A 19,561-nucleotide genomic window follows, 5' to 3' on the forward strand; every position below is an offset into this window, starting at 1 on the left:
ATTTGGACACCTTCATGATGTTTAAAAGTTTTCACCCCCAGGCTCTTAATGCATCATGTTTTCTTCTGGAGCATTAGTGAACATTTGAACCATTGTGAGTCCTTTAGTCATCGTCAGTATGAAAAGATGAATCTTAATGATCATATACTTACTGCTTGAGAAGAACAGCAAGCTGTTTAACTGTTCAGAACAAACCAGAGACTCATGAACAACAACATTAAGAAAAAAAGTAGTAGATCATCCTGGTTAACCACAGACAGTATTTAAAAAACCATTGCAGGGGCTTGTTTGAATCATTTTACCTATTTTTTTGGTTGTATGAACTATATGTAAGCATTGTGTATGTAATAAATCTTAAACAGGACTGTACTAAATAAAAAATATGTAGATGTATGATCTCTATTAATTTGGCAAAAATTATGACAACTTCACTGAATCTGAAAGGGGTTCCGAAACTGTCAAGCAGCACTGTGGGAGCTGATACTTAGCATATATATATATATATATATGTAAATATTAACAAAACACATTACAAATGTGGCAATGATACAACAATTCAAATATATACACATATTTGACATATGGATATATATATATATATATATATATATATATATATATATATATATATATATATATATATATATATTATATATATATATATATATATATATATATATATATATTGCTGCACAATATTGGAGTATGACATTTTGTTTTATTTAAATTTTTCTGCAATATATATATTGCAATATGAATATAGTTTCACCAGACAGCGTGAATGGCTCAATTTGAAAAAGAATTCTTGAATTTAGACTGATCTAAAAGCATATATAAATACAACAAAGAAAAAAGAAAAGTACATTTATGGTTATCTGGGGAGCCAAACAGTATTCAGATACTTAAAATGAAATATCATATGTAAAACACTGTATAATGTTCATTGTAAATAGTTAAATAAAATAAATCTTTATTAAACTTACAAAAGGTACAATTTCTTGTGCCTGAATGTAAAGTCACAGGTTTTAAAAACACATGCAGATGCTCAACTTTTACTTTGGTTAAACTCCACAAATCTCATGTTTCCGAAATTATGGCTCTAGCTCAAATATGATGTCAACATGTAAACTCAATATAGCATATCCTGCGATGTGACTATTGCAGACATGCACTTTGCGATATCGATGCTGAAATGATACATTGTGCAGCCCTAATATATACAGTTGAAGTCAGAATTATTAGCCCCCCTTATTTATTTTATTTATTTTATTTATCAAATGATGCTTAACAGAGCAAGGAAACTTTCACAGTATGTCTGATAATATTTTTTCTTCTGGAGAAAGTCTTATTAATTTTATTTTGGCTAGAATAAAAGCACTTTTTAATTTTTTAAAAACCATTTTAAGGTCAAAATTATTAGCCCCTTCAAGCTAGATTTTTTTTCAATAGTCTACAGAACAAACCATCGTTATACAATAACTTGCCTAATTACCCTAACCTGCCTAGTTAACCTAATTAACCTAGTTAAGCCTTTAAATGTCACTTTAAGCTGTATAGAAGTGTCTTGAAAAATAAACATTATTTACTGTCATCATGGCAAAGATAAAAAAAATCTCTCCGTTCAACAGAAATGAACAGGGAAAAAAATAGACAGGGGGGCTAATAATTCTGACTTCAATTGTGTGTATATATATATATATATATATATATATATATATATATATATATATATATATATATATATATATATATATATATATATATATATAATATTTTCCTTTAAACATTCAAGTATATTTCAACCTAAATTATTATTAAGCTAACCATGAATCATGGTGTGAGTAGGTACAGTAGGTATCGACTGTAAAGAAGGCAATTGAATAAGAACATCATACACCTCATACATCAAAAATAGCTCTGACTATGATAGCGTCTGAAGAAGCTTAGAGCCCACTTCATGAATTACAGCTTAAAAAGACATTAAAATAATACCAACATAAAACAGCACAAGCTTAACATGTACAAATACGTAATGCCATTGATCTACAATATGCAACGCTTCACCTTGCCAAGTATTTATGCATGTAGCAGCTGAAACCGACAACGAGATAAGCCACATGTGTGGTATCCACATAAAAACCATCCGTCAGATAAAATACAAAAGTGGATTTGTATTAAAATAAATATAAAAGTGACAAAATTAACAGCATTCATTTATGACACCAAAGCGTGCACTACAAATGTAATGTCGTCAGACTCGATTTACAGTTATGCACAAACCAACCCAAATCTGCATTCTTTAGAAAATGTCAGATGAATGGAACAATGGTATTGACACCAATTTCGATTGAGGAGATTAATAGATAAGAGGTGTGAGGTGAGAACGTTTCCTCTGCTTACTATGTGCACCAGTCCATGTGTTTTCTCTTTTTGTTTGACAGCAAAGTGAAAGCACCCCAGCAAGCTGTGGCCTCTTATAGAGTGATTTCCTGTTCGCATGTTTGTGTATGTGTGTGTATGTGCGAATGTTGCATACATGCTCCGCCCGAGAGCTGCAAGAGTGTTGTGAGACTCACAGGAGGTCCTGCTCCACCCAGACTGTCTTCTTCTGCTCCTCCAAGATCTTGTCCTTGATGATCTTGACGAGATCCTCCACGCTGCCCCAGCAGTCCGGCTCTATGCTGGTGTACAGGCACGGCAGAGTCTCCAGCTCCTTTTCCTTGTAGCGGCACATCTTCAAGAAGTCCTCCTCTGAATCCACTCTAAAAAGAAGCCTTCTGCTCACACACACATACATACACACACACACACATTTTAAGATTAAAATAAGAAGATTTTTTATTATTTACAGCTGAAGTCAGAATTGTTAGCCCCCCTGTTTATTTTTTTCCCTGTAATTTCTTTTTAACGGAGAGGAGTTTTTTTCAACACATTTCGAAACACAAAAGTTTTAATACCTCATTTCTAATAACGCTACGGTTACTAAAGTAACCCTTCGTTCCCCGAGGGGGGGAACGGAAATGCTATGTGGAAACTTCCACTATGGGGATTTCGTCAGAATCCAATCATCTGAAAGAGTATAAAAACGGGCCAATGAAATGCCAATGAGTTGGCAGCGTCAGCGTGCACAGCTGGCGTCAATGACAATCAGTCATGCTATAAAGACGCAGCCAGTGCCATGCTCGACATCCTTTTCTAGCTGAAGAGACTTTCACGCTCAACAGCTAAGGGACAATCGTTGTGGCAAAGGAACATAGCATTTCCGTTCCCCCCCTCGGGGAACGAAGGGTTACTTTAGTAACCGTAGCGTTCCCCTTCGGATGGGGAACTCCAATGCTATGTGGAAACTTCCACTATGGGGAAATCTATGGAAAACGCCACAACGAAAGAACCTTACTGCGCCCCTGGCGAAGGGTGTGCCACGCAGTAGAGCAAGCGCACCTACAACGCCCCGAGACACAGTCTTCCAACGTGTCCCCTGGCCCTCACTTACCTGTTCAGAAACTGTTATATTTTTCGGGGAGTCGCAATAACCCTGTAAAAAGGTTTTGATACGACAGTACGTTGGGAAAGCGTTCAGTCCCGATAGGGAGGACGCTGCGGAGCTCACCTGCTACCCAGAGGGGAGACCTGGTGACAATCTATGGACCAGCCCAGAGATGGGGGGGTCCTAGCATAAGGATGGTTAGCGGGGAGGGAAGACACGAGCCTGCCCTAGAAGGGGGGACTATACCGTGGCTGTGTGAACGTATGGGATCGCCAGCGGGGATCACACATAGCAGGCACCTATACCCAGAACGCGGGCTGACCAGCGGGCATGCCGACAACGTAACGGGCCAACACCTGACTCCTCCGCTGAGTCAGGTGCTGGGGGCCTCGGAGGAACTCTGCAGGGTTCGCCAAAGAAATGGGGAACTAAACTGACAAAGCTGAAAAAAGCGCACGTATCTCCGGGTTAGGGAGAGTGGCGCAGCAAGCGTGTTTCGACACCTCAACCGAATCGTTTCCTCAATCACCAAGGGTTGCCTAATACCCTTGAGGAAACCGGCTCCAGATTGTAACCTTGCAAATGTATTGGGTGTCACCCAACCCGTAGCTCTACAAATGTCTGTCAGAGAGGCGCCGCGTGCTAACGCCCAGGAGGATGCGATGCTCCGTAATGGAGTGCGCTCCCACCCCCGGGGGACACGGCTCACCCTGGCCCAAAGGCGAGGGAGATGGCATCCACTACCCAGTGGGCCAACCTCTGTTTAGATACGGCACTTCCCATCTGCCGACCACTGTAATGGACAAAGAGCTGGTCAGAGGATCTAAGGCTCTGAGTGTGGTCCCCATATATTCGCAAAGCGCGAACAGGACACAACAATGAAAGGGCTGGGTCTGCCTCCTCCGCGGGCAGCGCTTGCAGGCTCACTACCTGATTGTTAAACGGCGTGGTAGGAACCTTGGGCACATAGCCGGGCCGGGGTCTCAGGACAACGTGAGAGTAGGCCGGCCCGAATTCTAGGCACGAGTCACTGACCGAAAATGCCTCCAGGTACCTAACCCTCTTAACCGATGCCAACACGACCAGCAGAGCTGTCTTCAAGGACAGAAATCTCAAGGATACTGAGTCGAGTGGTTCGAAGGGATCCCCACGTAGGCTCGTAGCACTACCGCGAGATCTCAAGAGGGTATGAGAGGGGGGCGGGGGAAAACATCCGCCTCGCATCTCTGAGGAACTGGATGATGAGGTTATGCCTCCCCACGGTGCCGCCATCCACGCATCATGATGAGCGGAGATGGTGGCCACGTAAACCCTCAGTGTGGAGCGCGACTGCCTTCGCTCCACCTGTCCTGAAGGAAAGAAAGCACAACACTGATCTGGCAAGATCGGGGGTCTTCTCGGCGAGAAGCGCACCACTCAGTGAATAGACTCCACTCCAGGGCGTAGGCATGCCTCGTAGAGGGTGCACTAGCCTGAGTGATGGTATTAACCACCGCCACCGGTAGGTTACCTAAGTCTTCCTCGTCGCGTCTTATGGACCCCACGTGGAGGTTCCACAGAACTAAGCGAGGGTGCCAGATGGTGCCCTGTCCCTGAGAGAGTAGGTCCTCTCTCAAAGGGACTCGCCAGGGGGGGGCGTCGCGAGGAGGGAGAGTTCTGATATCCAGGTCCGGTTGGGCCAGGGGCGCAACTAGCAAGACCTGCCCCTCGTCCTCCCTGACCTTGCACAGAAACTGCGCGAGTAGGCTCACTGGGGGGAGTGCATACTTACGCATGACTCGGGGTGGAGTCGCCATTCTCCCAGGGAAGGAGCTGCCGTGAGAGCCTGTTGGCCGCACGGTTGAGCCCATCCGGGGTGTGAATAGCAAGCAGCGACTTCAGCCGCGTATGACTCCAGAGGAGCAGACGGCGAGCGAGCTGAGACATGCAGCGGGAGCGTATACCCCCCCATCCGGATGGAATACGCTACCGCGGCCGTGCTGTCCGTCCTGACCAGCACGTGTTGCCCCCTCAGTCACCGGTAAAAAGCGGCGCAGAGCGAGAAACACTGCCAACAGCTCTAGGCAGTTGATATGCCAATGCAGCTGGGTTCCCCTCCACAGGTCCGCAGCAGCATGCCCGCTACACACGGCCCCCCCACCCCATACTGGAGGCATCTGCCGAAACGACAGCCTGCCTGGACGCCTGACCTAGGGGCACACTGGCCCGTAGGAAGGAGGGGTCCTTTCCAGGGGGTGCGGGTGCGGTGACACGGCGCAGTGACAGTCACTCGGTGTGGGCCCGCGTGCCATGCGCGTCTGGGGACCCGATCGTGAAGCCAATGCTGTAGTGGTCTCATATGGAGCAATCCGAGCGGCGTGGCCGCGGCTACGGATGCCATATGCCCCAGGAGCCTCTGAAATAATTTCAGGGGGACCACTTTTTTTCTGTCTAACTCTCTCAGACAGTTCAGCATTACCTCGACGCGCTCTCGTGAGAGGCGCGCCTCCATAGTGATCGAGTCCAGCTCCAACCCGAGAAAGGAGATGCTCTGCACGGGGGCGAGCTTGCTCTTTTCTCGGTTGACCTGAAACCCCAACGGGCGGAGGTGCCGGAGCACCTTGTCTCTGTGCATAATCAATTGCTCCAGAGAGTGGGATAATAATCAGCCAGTCATCGAAATAATTGAGCGTGCGGATGCCGGCGAGCCGAAGGGGCGCGAGGGCACCCCCCGCGAGCTTGGTGAAAACTCGCGAAGACAGAGAGAGCCCGAAGGGGAGGACCTTGTATTGCCATGCTCGACCTTCAAACGCAAACCGCAGAAACTGCCGGTGGCGTGGAAGTGTGGAGATATGAAAATACGCGTCCTTCAGATCTATTGCTGCAAACCAATCCTGAGGACGAATGCATCGCGTGATGCGCATCTGCGTAAGCATTCCGAAGCGCAGCCTGTGAAGGCAGCGGTTCAAAATGTGCAGATATAGGATTAGCCATAGCCCACCGCTTTTTTTTTTTTTTTTTTTTTTTTGGGGCACGATGAAGTGCGGGCTGTAAAACCCGCGCTCCATCTCGGCTGGAGGGCCGGCTCGATTGCATCCTTCGCCAGGAGGACAGCAATCTCCTCTCGCAAGACAGGGGCGGACGCAGGACTGACCCTGGTCGCCCGTGAACCTGGGAGGCCGTTTAGCGAACTGAATCGCATAGCCGAGTCTGGTCGTATGGATGAGCCATTGCGATGGGCTGGCCCGCGCTAACCAGGCAGGCAGAGCCCCCGCAAATGGTCCCACCCGCACGATCGCTGACGTGCCAGCGGCGGGGCAGCGTGGAGTGAGTGGGCTCATCCGGGGAGCGCTGGGGTCCCACAGGAGAGCAGGAGAGGAGATGTTCTCGTCTCGCACTCAAACTCCAGGAGAGGGGCTGGGAGTGGAGAGAAAGGAGACCGTTCTCTCGTGCTCCATGAGCCATTGGCGAAATGCACCGATCCTGCAAGCTGGAAGGCATAGCGTCCCAGACTGGCAGTGTTCGGGCTGTCACATCCGGAGGAGGGGAAAAGTGCTCTTTCACTGAGGATTTTGATGGCGTTTTTTTTTTTTTTTTTTTTTTTACGCCTTTAAATAACGTGCCCCGCCCTCCAGCGGGGAAAGAGCAAATTCCCTCCTCCCCAGATGGCCCGCCTCAGGGACGCTTCGCGGTCCGTTTTACCGAACTTAGCGGCGCCCTGGGCGGGGGACGCTGCTTGCCGGCGCGATGCTCGGCGCAGCCGCGTGGCCGGAGGCGCAGGCGGGGGCGGCGAAGCAAAGCTGCGGGCGGGCGTCCTCGGCGAAAAAGCAGTGGATGTGGATGGCTCGGCGGGGGGGAGCGGTCATACAATCCCGCCGATAGAGACCTCGCCCATCGCCTCCGACTGCTCTATCACCGGCGTGAATTCCTGGGCGAATTCACCGCCAGTGTCGCCGAACAGGCCAGCCTGGGATATGGGTGAGTTAAGAAAGCGAACTTTGTCAACGTCACGCACATCACCAGGTTTAGCCTGAGGTGGCATTCCTGGATCACGGATGTGATCATCGTCCTTCCCAGGGCACACACAGCCGACTTTTTTTTTTTTTTTTTTTTTTTTTTTGTAAGAGCATAGTCGGTTGCGGTGCGGAGCGCATGCTCAGTCCTGGGTCAGAACCATCCTCGCGCAGCCGGGCCAGCGCCTGCGCTTGGTAGCGCTGGTAGGTGGCCATAGCGTGCATGGCGAGGGGGAAGGCGCACGCAGCACACTGCGTGAGCCTACTGTGCCCATCCAGGAAGAAGGGGATGGGGAGGCTTAGAAGGTCTCGCCTTCATCCTCCACATCACACCCCTCTAATCGGTCCGGCCGCGGAGCTGGGGGATAAACCATCTCCAGAACCACGGCCGAAGCAGCCTGGGGAAGCACAGCCGCAAAGTCTGCTTCTGGATTCGACGCCGCGCTCAAAGTCCCGGAGGGAGCGAGCGGGTTCGAATCCTCGTCAGACCTTGACAGCCCAACCTCCAAGGATGGTGAGGATGGAAAGCGCACGCAGATCGGGCAGAAAAAAGTGCCCTCAGGACAGCGTGAGTTTACTGTGCACTTCCGGGAAGAAGGGGACGGGAGGCTTTGAAGGTCTTGCCTCCTTATATCCTCCACATACACCCATCTAGTCGGTCCCGGCCGCGGGGCTGGGGGATAAACCATCACCAGACCCACGGCCGAAGCAGCCCGAGAAAGCACGGCCATCACGTCTGCTTTTTAGATGCTAACGCCGCGCTCTCCACCCCGGAGGGAGGGAGCGAGCGGGCTCGCATCCTCATCAGACAATGACAGCCCATCCTCCGATGCAGCGATGGACATCTGACCCCCGGTGTCATCAGGTGAGAGAGCGACCATCCAAGGACGGAGCGCTTCTCTTCACCTGAAGCTTGGATGGAGCGCGTGGAGGAGTGAGAGGTCCACGGCCCGGGGGCGGCGGATTTACTCTCACTGAAACCCTCAGATCTGCCCGAGTGCCAACCGCAGTGCGGGGGACAACTGGGGTGGGTGGCTCTTTTGCAAGAGCGAGCCGCGATCTTAACTGCGCAACAGACATGACATCAGTGATGGCATGCACTGCCCGCGAGCACCGCATTAACATGCTGGACCCCCAGACATGAAACGCTGTGCTCGTGCCCATCATCCGGGGATAGGAAACCACCGCATCCAGAAACGCACGGTCGGAGTGACGTCTTGAAAAAGACGCGCTGCACGACCGTGTTGCTCTTTTAGGAAAGCTTTTTTCCTATATACAAACCGCTCTTGGAGGACCGGACCCAAAGGACGCCAGGCAAGGGAGAAATACCCAGCTCGACCATCTGCCACTGCGTATACGCGCTCTGGACCGGGAGAAGCTGCTTCTCGATCTCTCTCTGTAGACACAGGTTGGAGATACCCTCAAAGACTCTCTCAGAAGCTTCGTGAAAGGCTCTGAAAGCGAAAGGATGTCGAGCATGGCACTGGCTGCGTCTTTATAGCATGACTGATTGTCATTGACGCCAGCTGTGCACGCTGACGCTGCCAACTCATTGGCATTTCATTGGCCCGTTTTTATACTCTTTCAGATGATTGGATTCTGACGAAATCCCCATAGTGGAAGTTTCCACATAGCATTGGAGTTCCCCATCCGAAGGGGAACTGATTTATTTTATCTTTGCCATGATGACAGTATATAATATTTTACTAGATATTTTTCAAGACACTTCTATACAGCTTTAAGTGACATTTAGAGGTTTAACTAGGTTAATTAGGTTAACTAGGCAGGTTAGGGTAATTAGGCAAGGTATTGTATAACAATGTTTTTTTCTGCAGTCTATCGAAAAAATAAATAGCTTTAAGGGGCTAATAATTCTGACCCTTAAAATGATTTTAAAAAAATCAAAAACTGCTTTTATTCTAGCTGAAATAAAACAAATAAGACTTTCTCCAGAAGAAAAAATATTATAGGTATTACTGTGAACATTTCCTTGCTCTGTTAAATATCATTTGGGAAATATTTAAAAAAGAAGAAAAAAATCAAACGGGGTCGAATAATTCTGACTTCAACTGTATATTTAAAACTTGACCAAAGGAAAGAAGAAGTCTGACTATGCAACCCACATCCTAGGATGTCTTCATTGACTTCCTATCAATTTTACAATTAAGTTTAAAATTAAATTTCTGGTTTACAAATTACTAAATCATCTAGCACTTCCTTATTTGTCTGTCCTTCTCCACTTATATTCTCCTAAGTCTTAGATCTGAACCTAAACTCCTCCTGAAAATACCCAGATCTTGGCTAAAATCAAGGGCAAATCGAGCTTTTGAAGTGGCTGGCACTCTATATTAGATCAGCTTCCACTTTGTCTGAGTTCAAGTCTTGCCTTAAAACTAATGTATTATTGTACTAATGTATGTATTGTGTAATCAATCAATATACTATACATTCAGTATACGATATTGTGAGGTTTAACCTTATTAAACTTAAGGAATTACTTCATTAAATTCCTTTAAAAACTAAAAGAAAGGAAAATTGTATATTTATATACTTTATATTTAATTAAAAAGAGGAATTTATAAGAACTATGTATTGTAATACAGTGTGTGTATTTATATCATGTATGGCCTATACAGCTTAAAGTGACATTTAAAGGCTTTTAACTAGGTAAATTAGGTTAACTAGGCAGGTTAGGGTAATTAGGCAAGTTATTGTATAACGATGTTTTGTTCTGTAGACTATCGAAAAAATATATAGCTTAAAGGGGCTAATAATATTGTCCCTGAATTTTTTTTTTACAAAATTAAAAAGTGCTTTTATTCTAGCCGAAATAAAACAAATAAGACTTTCTCCAGAAGAAAAAATATTATCAGACATACTGTGAAAATTTCCTTGCTCTGTTAAACATCATTTGGGAAATATTTAAAAAAGAAAAAAAAAATCAAAAGGGGGGCTAATAACTCAACTTCAACTGTATGTCACACTTTCAAAACTCTTCGAAGGTTCAAAAAAGGGGGTGATCGAGCATCAAAACAGAAAAGGGTTACATTAGAATATGTTCTGTTTAATTACTTTTATCTAAGCACAAACTAATGACATTTTTATTCTGATTTACAGAAAACACTGATTAACGTCATTCAATGTAATACTAGTTTATATACAAAGTGTTATTTGTTTATATGCTGAACAACTCAAAATACTAATACATGCCATTTTAAATCTGTATATTTTGTCACTATCCATCAAACCACTAAAGTTTTTAACCATTTATCGGCAAGATGTCAGGACTTATTCTTACACATTTTAAGAAATACAGGGCAGAGAAAGTATGTTGTTTCATTTTTTGTTAGATAAGTACAGTTTATATAAAGGTTTGTTATGCTGAGTAATGATGGGATATTATTTTGTCACAGGTGCAGATTCACAGATGAACCACTGTATTTTGTATGATTCCTTAGATTGGTTATATATATATATCAAAGGAGAAAATGACATTTGTACTTAATTACTTTAAAGGCTCTCTTAGGTAAACAACCATCCTATCTTTCTAATTTGCTAACATTTCACATAAATAAAATCACACTAGATTTGGTTCCTCCCAGCAGGCACACAACATCATAAGATGCTAATATTGGGATAGATTTAGGTCATGACGTCAGGTGTCTAGCCAGCATCTAAGGACATTTTGATGTCAAATGACGATGTGAAATTACGTCACATCTTAGGTTGTGTTGGAAAGTGACCAAAATCCAACGTCTGATAAATGTCATAGTGATAACGTCCACACAACGTCAAAGTGTAACATGATTAGACGTTGATATTTGGTTGATTTTAGGTTAGACGTTGGACACTGACAATGGCCTGATGTTGGATTCTGACGTCAACCCGATTTTCATTTCCAAACAAAATCCAACATCTCCACGATGTTGGGGTACAATGTCAATTTGACGTCATGATGATATCCTGTGCCTGCAGGGCTGTATTCTGTTAACAGTTCCAAGGGTATTGTCAATACTTGAAAAAATGAGCTTTTTTCTTTTATGGTCCTAGGGCTTGGAAAGATTTGCAATATCGGCTTAATCTTGACACACTTTCAACTTCGAGTACCTTTGAACATCTTCTGTATAACGTTTTAAAAGACACCTGTATTTTTTTATTTACGATTTGATCTTTTTTACGAATGGTGATTTTATCATTTGTGGTATTGTCTTCTGTGATTTTTTTGTGTGAAACTTTACATGCTGCCTGCCATCTTGACCAGGTCTTACTGGAAGAAGAGATTGAGTACTGTCTCAATGTGATCGCCTGGCTAAATAAAGAAAATACCAATAAATTTGACTGATATTTTGGCAATTTACTTTGACAAAAGGTGCTTAAATATAATATGCTTTCTACTGCATGTTTATGAAATGACTTTTGTAGATATGGACACCAAACTATTTTACTAGCCAATGCTATTGCAATTTTAATAAAACTAAAGCCTTTTTCTTACTTGAAATAAATGTTATAAAAAAGATCTAATATCTTTTTTTCATTCTAGCCAACTAAACTATATTTACATTTACAAAGAAAGAAAAGAAAGAAAGAAAGAAAGAAAGAAAGAAAGAAAGAAAGAAAGAAAGAAAGAAAGAAAAAATATATAAGAAAGAAAGAAAGAAAGAAAGAAAGAAAGAAAGAAAGAAAGAAAGAAAGAAAGAAAGAAAGAAAAAATATACAAGAAAGAAAGAAAGAAAGAAAGAAAGAAAAAATATATAAGAAAGAAAGAAAGAAAGAAAGAAAGAAAGAAAGAAAGAAAGAAAGAAAGAAAGAAAGAAAGAAAGAAAGAAAAAATATACAAGAAAGAAAGAAAGAAATATATAAGAAAGAAAGAAATATATAAGAAAGAAAGAAAGAAAGAAAGGAAGAAAGAAAAAATATGTAAGAAAGAAAGAAAGAAAGAAAAAAATATATAAGAAAGAAAGAAAGAAAAAAATATATAAGAAAGAAAGAAAGAAAGAAAGAAAGAAAGAAAGAAAAAATATATAAGAAAGAAAGAAAGAAAGAAAGAAAGAAAGAAAAAATATATAAGAAAGAAAGAAAGAAAGAAAGAAAGAAAAAAAAATATAAGAAAGAAAGAAAGAAGAAAGAAAATATATAAGAAAGAGAAAGAAAGAAAGAAAGAAAAAAAAGAAAGAAAGAAAAAAATATATGAGAAGAAAGAAAGAAAAAAAAAATATAAGAAAGAAAGAAAGAAATATAAGAAAGAAAGAAATATAAGAAAGAAATATAAGAAAGAAAGAAAGAAATATAAGAAAGAAAGAAAGAAAGAAAGAAGAAAGAACGAAAAAAATATAAGAAGAAAGAAAGAAAAGAAAGAAGAAAAGAAAAAATATAAGAAAGAAAGAAAGAAGAAAGAAAGAAAAATATATGAGAAGAGAAAGAAAGAAAGAAAAATATATAAGAAGAAGAAAGAAAAAAATATATAAGAAGAAAGAAAAAAAAAATATATCAGAAAGAAAGAAGAAGAAAGAAAGAAAGAAAGAAAAAAATATATGAGAAAGAAAGAAAGAAAGAAAGAAAGAAAGAAAAAATATATAAGAAAGAAAGAAAGAACGAAAGAAAAAAATATATAAGAAAGAAAGAAAGAAAGAAAGAAAGGAATATATAAGAAAGAAAGAAAGAAAGAAAAAAATATATAAGTAAGAAAGAAAGAAAAAAAGAAAGAAAAAAATATATAAGAAAGAAAGAAAGAAAGAAAGAAAGAAAAAATATATAAGAAAGAAAGAAAGAAAGAAAGAAAGAAAGAAAGAAAGAAAGAAAGAAAAATATACAAGAAAGAAGAAAAGAAATATATAAGAAAGAAGAAATATATAAGAAGAAAGAAAGAAAGAAAGAAAGAAAGAAAGAAAAAATATGTAAGAAAGAAAGAAAGAAAGAAAAAATATATAAGAAAGAAAGAAAGAAAAAAATATATAAGAAAGAAAGAAAGAAAGAAAGAAAGAAAGAAAAAAATATATAAGAAAGAAAGAAAGAAAGAAAGAAAGAAAAAAAAATATATATAGAAAGAAAGAAAGAAAGAAAGAAAGAAAGAAAGAAAGAAAAAAATATATAAGAAAGAAAGAAAGAAAGAAAGAAAAAATATATAAGAAAGAAAGAAAGAAAGAAAGAAAGAAAGAAAGAAAAAAATATATGAGAAAGAAAGAAAGAAAGAAAAAATATATAAGAAAGAAAGAAAGAAAAAAAATATATAAGAAAGAAAGAAAGAAAAAAAATATATAAAGAAAGAAAGAAAGAAAGAAAGAAAGAAAGAAAGAAAGAAAAAAAATATATAAGAAAGAAAGAAAAGAAAGAAAGAAGAAAAAATATATAAGAAAGAAAGAAAGAAAGAAAGAAAGAAAAAATATATGAGAAGAAAGAAAGAAAGAAAAAATATATAAGAAAGAAAGAAAGAAAAAAATATATAAGAAAGAAAGAAAGAAAAAAAATATATAAGAAAGAAAGAAAGAAAGAAAGAAAGAAAGAAAGAAAAAAATACATGAGAAGAAAAGAAAGAAAGAAAGAAAGAAAAAATATATAAGAAAGAAAGAAAGAACGAAAGAAAAAAATATATAAGAAAGAAAGAAAGAAAGAAAGAAAGGAATATATAAGAAAGAAAGAAAGAAAGAAAAAATATATAAGTAAGAAAGAAAGAAAAAAAGAAGAAAAAAATATATAAGAAAGAAAGAAAGAAGAAAGTAAAGAAATATATATAAAGAAAGAAAGAAAGAAAAAAAAATATATAAGAAAGAAAGAAAGAAAGAAAGAAAGAAAAAATATATGAGAAAGAAGAAAGAAAGAAAAAATATATAAGAAAGAAAGAAAGAAAAAAAATATATAAGAAGAAAGAAAGAAAAAAAAATATATAAGAAAAAGAAAGAAAGAAAGAAAGAAAGAAAGAAAGAAAAATAATATGAGAAAGAAAAGAGAAAGAAAGAAAGAAAAATATATAAGAAAATAAAGAAAGAACGAAAGAAAAAAATATATAAGAAAAGAAGAAAGAAAGAAAAGAAGGAATATATAAGAAAGAAAGAAAGAAAGAAAAAATATATAAGTAAAGAAAGAAAAGAAAAAATAAAGAAAAAAATATATAAGAAAGAAAGAAAGAAAGGAAGAAAGAAATATATAAGAAAGAAAGAAAGAAAGAAAAAATATATAAGAAAGAAATAAAGAAAGAAAGAAAGAACGATTTTAAGAAAAAATATATAATGGAAAGAAAGGGAAAAGAAAAGAACGAAAAGAAAAAAATATATAAGAAAGAAAGAAAGAAAAGAAGAGAAAGAAAAAGCAAGAAAAGGGAAAGGAATAATATTAAGAAAGAAAGAAAGAACGAAAAAAAAATATAAGGTAAGAAAGAAAGAAAAAAAGAAATGAAAAAAAAATATATAAGAAGAAAGAAAGTAAAAGAAAGATAAGAACTAATATCTAAGAAAATGAAAGAAAGATACTAAAAAATATATAAGAAAGAAAGAAAGAAGAAAAAAGACTAAAGTAAAGAAAGAAAAAGAAAAAAATATATAAGAAAGAAAGAAAGAAAGAATACATAAATATACAGAAATTAGACAGAAGTTTATACATTAAATCATCTAACACAAATAGTATTCCACAATGTTTTCTTTCATAAAATTTCAACATGAAATAAGAACTCTGTGTGGTATGAGAGGAATTCATATTTCTTTTAGATTCAGAATATTTCACAAGTTTTATTGTCTTAATTTCATTTTTGTTTTTATTTATCCTTATATGTGTTTTGTGTGAGTTTTGATGTGTTTTTATATTACATGTTCATCATAAATTAGGTAAACTGTGCATAAACAAGCAAATAGTCTCATAAGTCCACAGAGCAATGATAAATGATCCACAGTTTAGATTATTTGATGGCTATCTATTAAGTATTGAGAAATGCACCCTAGCAAGTGCAAAAAAAGTGTATGTAGTGAATCTTTTGACTTGCTTTATTTTTCTGATGTTTTTCTCGCAGGCTTTGATGAAAATGACGATGGGAAATATCTCTCTCCTCAGCAGGTCTTTCACACAGCTCAGATCAGCCTCCAGAAGGCAGTGCTTATTCTAGGAAACAAAGGGATTTTGTTCTTAAATATGCAAATAAAGATCATTATAAACAATATTAAAAACATCTATGAACGATTTAAACAAACAAGAAAAAGTCGCTCTCGTTTGAGTCGTGTTTATGGCACACCTCTCAAAAAATGTGAGATTTGCAGTGGAAAATTAGACTCATCTCCAGACACAATAGCAAGTGAAAAACAATATGCTGCCTCTCATCTAACCACCTGATAAAACCCCAGCAAGCAAACTGCATCTGCAGCCATCAGGAGCCGTCTGTCTCGTACAGTACTTACACACCACTGCAGACTCCCTTCTTCATTACACGACTGATGCTTATAGGTGTTTAGCATATTTAATGTCCGCTGTGTAGGCAACATATATTATTTTGATGCAAACAAACACCCTAAATTAATTCTTTTAGTCAAACTTTTTTTTGAAGTTTTGGTTACCTGTGCTTGGAATGGAGGGACAGAAATCTCCCAAGTTAAAATAAAATAAAATGTAAACCAAAATAAGCATTTAAATCTACAATTTTTGCATTTGGAGTTCTATTGGAACCAAAGAATTGTTATTTCAAAAAAAAAACAGTTATAACTTCCCCCCTTTTTAATTAATTAGAAGTTGCAACGTTTTTACTATTATTTTAATACTTTTTAAATAAAGAACTTATTTTAAATTTGATATTATGGTGAAAGAAACTTTTGAAACATCAGAATATTATCTTAAATGAATCTCTTCTGCGTTCAAGACCACATTTAATTAATCAACAATTCAATAAAAACAGTAATACTGTTGAAATTTCATTTAAATACGCAATTTTATATATTGTAAAATATAATTTATTCCCTTGATTCAGCCTTAATTCAACAACAATAATTAACCATAAACGTTCAACTTATAGTATATATACGTTTATATTCGTAGGCTAGTCATTATGCTGTGGTGACCGCTGATAAAGTAGGAAGTATACAGAAGGGAATCAGCTGAACGTAAGTGAGTGTATATTTAAAACTTAACCAAGGAAAGAAGAAGTCTGACTAGGCAACCCACATCCTAAGATGTCTTCATTGACTTCCAATCAATTTTACAATTAAGTTTAAAATTAAATTTCTGTCTGTCCTTCTCCACTTCTCCTACCAGAAGTCTTGGATTTGAAACTAACCTCTGGAAATACCCAGATCTTGGCTAAAATCAAGGGCAAATCGAGCTTTTGAAGTGGCTGGCACTCTATATTAGATCAGCTTCCACTTTGTCTGAGTTCAAGTCTTGCCTTTAAACTAATGTGTTCTCTGTTGTATTTAAGTTATAATGAATATCACGTTTTTCTGCTATTAGTGTAATTAACCTAATATTTTTAGTCATAACTGTACTTTAAACTTTCATTGTTTGTAAATGTGCTTTCTAAATAAACTTAACTAATATATTATTTAATATATAAATTAATTTATATAATAATTAATTATATAATAAATAAATAAATATTATTATATATATAAAAATTATAATTTTTTTTGTTTGTTCCTTCAATATTATTTTTTATATAATTACAATCAATCAGTATACTATACATTCAGTATGCAATAATCTGAGGTTTAACCTTATTAAACAACAGGAATTAATTTATTAAAACCGATTATAAACCTATAAAATCTTCATATTTAATTCTAAAAAAAGGAATTTATAAGAACTCTGGGTTTTCAAAACAATGTAAGGTAATACAATGTGTGTATTTATATCATGTATGGCCATGCACCCAAAGTGCTTCGCAATCATGAGAGGGGTCTCTTCACATCACCACCAGTGTGCAGCATCCACTTGAATTAGTCAACTATTTCATGATATGATGGTTAGATAGCAGGTGCACATTTATTAACAAAAATCAGTCCTAAAATAGTGTTAGATATGAATAAGTAAAAATGACTTCGACAAAAGTCATTCATTAATTTTTCTCCAGCTTAGCAGCCACAGCAGAATGAACCGCCAAGCCAACTACTCTGGCATGGTTTTACACAGCGGATGCCCTTCTAGCCACAAGACAGAATTATTAGACAGAAGCATGTACTAAATATGTTTAACTGATGTTATCTAAATTAAATGTATTAAATGTTCGCTGCCTAAAAGTGCTCCATGAACACACACACGTCCAAAATGATCCGAACATGAAACATATAACTTTTTTTAATGGTTATGCTGCATGTCTTAAAAAATAGCTGGAATAAATATGAAAAAAATTATATGCATTTTGATTATCTTGATTATTTGCATATGCAAAACCCTTATTTACCCTACACTTATTTTCATGCATCACTTTCCTGTCAGAAGCACCATTAATGCATTAGGAGTGTTAATTTGTGTTTTATGCTTTGGATCAAGTCATTCAGTACATTATATAATCATTTTCCTTTTTAGGTGGACAAACCCTTTAACCCCATAATAACAAGTGTGAAGCATTGCTTAACTTGGGATTAAAAAGTGGCCTTAATTAGTAGTTAAAAATTTAGGACAGATGCTGTGTGAAAAATCGCACGGATGTCTTTGGGAAAGTGTTATTGCTCTCCCTGAGCGGAAGCACTTTGAAATAAAATTGCTGGGCAAAACAGCGAACGCATAAATATCTGACAAGCCTCTTGAGTAAGCAGAAGAAATGACAGCACATGAAAAGCAAAAACATAATTTAGCTATTATTAAATTCTTCTGAAAAGAACATTTATTACTGTACCTTGAAGGCAACGGCTTCTATATTTTCTGGGGTGATGCATTCATACGTGCCCGCCTGCTTTTCTTTGGAATAAATGATGGGTTCTATCTTCTGTTTCATGAGGAATTCATCTTTTGTCACAATGTCTGCGAAGAAGATGAATTAGAAGTTATAAGCAGGCACGTCAAGGAAAACACCGTTCACTTCCGCAGATGGCAATTGTGAGGATTTGAATTTTTGCGGCTGTGAATCAAGATCGCATTCGTGATTCTTTTTATTAAAGCAATTATCTGTTGAAGATCCATTGCAATTAAAACTCCGCTAGGGATGTTTAGTCAAACACAAAAGCTGTGATCTCAACAACCAGTCAGTATTTGTATTTGAGTCTCACATTCTGAGACTTATTATTGAATAGGATCTGCTGATATGTGCTTTTCTTTTGTGCATCAAACTAACAATTTACCTGTTTTAAACTTCTCTTTGCAAACGTGGAAACTTAAGCTGTTTCTTTTTGCCATGGTGCTGTAAATTAGTAGCTACAGTATATAGTAACGAACACAGGTAAACTTTATTTGAAGGTGTCCTTGTTACAACGTAACTATTAATTTAAGTGCTGAGTAATATTACTTAATAACATGTACTTACTATATGTTTAGGGTTAGAATGCAGGTTGTTTATGGTTAGTTCCATGTAATTATGCATAATTAATTGCAATAGCTATAGTAAGTACATGGAACATCTTTAACAAGGGCATCTTATTATATAAAGTAAATAAAGTGTTAAAATGTGGGCAAAAAAGCCCCGTTGTTCATTATAAACTCTCAGAGAAATCATCAAGAACAAGAGTGACATTTTAATTCAGCATTGCTTATTGTATGAATTCCTATTGGAATGACTTCTTCACCACTGAATTCAAGAACAGACTTTGGGAGACTCAGATCTGTTTCCACCTAGCATTAGCATGTTTTCAGGGATCATATAACCGTCGTTCGTTTATTTAGTGGGACAATGTACAACATGACATGTTGTGCCAGAGTTAAATATGAAGCTACTTTACATCTGTAGTCCCTGGGAAGTAAGTTTTAACAAGTTTAACAATGTTAAAAAAATAAAAATAGTACAATATACACTTACGGTACAATACATACAATGCATTACAGTCAATAAAATGAAATCTAATCAGGGTAACACTTTACTTGGATGGTCCATTTGAGTATTAGTAGACTGTCTGCTTAATAACTGTTGATACTGGTGCTAAACAGACATTTAGCTGACTATAAGAAACTTAGCAAGTACATG

At 38.0% G+C, this 19,561-nt stretch overlaps 1 protein-coding gene across 3 annotated transcripts in view; it reads right to left on the reverse strand.

The window, feature by feature from the left end:
* Window positions 1–1,774: 1,774 nt before the first annotated feature.
* card11 (caspase recruitment domain family, member 11) overlaps window positions 1,775–19,561 on the reverse strand; it is an 80,634-nt gene continuing 62,847 nt past the window's right edge. For all 3 annotated transcript variants that reach the window (XM_056453950.1, XM_056453951.1, XM_056453949.1), the window contains 3 exons: window positions 18,284–18,408; window positions 15,449–15,564; window positions 1,775–2,777 (listed from right to left, as the gene is read on the reverse strand). In XM_056453950.1, coding sequence (XP_056309925.1) covers window positions 2,573–2,777; window positions 15,449–15,564; window positions 18,284–18,408 — 446 coding nt within the window. In that variant the 3' untranslated portion in view covers window positions 1,775–2,572. The remainder of the gene's footprint in view (window positions 2,778–15,448; window positions 15,565–18,283; window positions 18,409–19,561) is intronic.

This window comes from Danio aesculapii, chromosome 3 (genome assembly GCF_903798145.1).
Source record: "Danio aesculapii chromosome 3, fDanAes4.1, whole genome shotgun sequence".
NCBI lineage: Eukaryota > Metazoa > Chordata > Actinopteri > Cypriniformes > Danionidae > Danio > Danio aesculapii.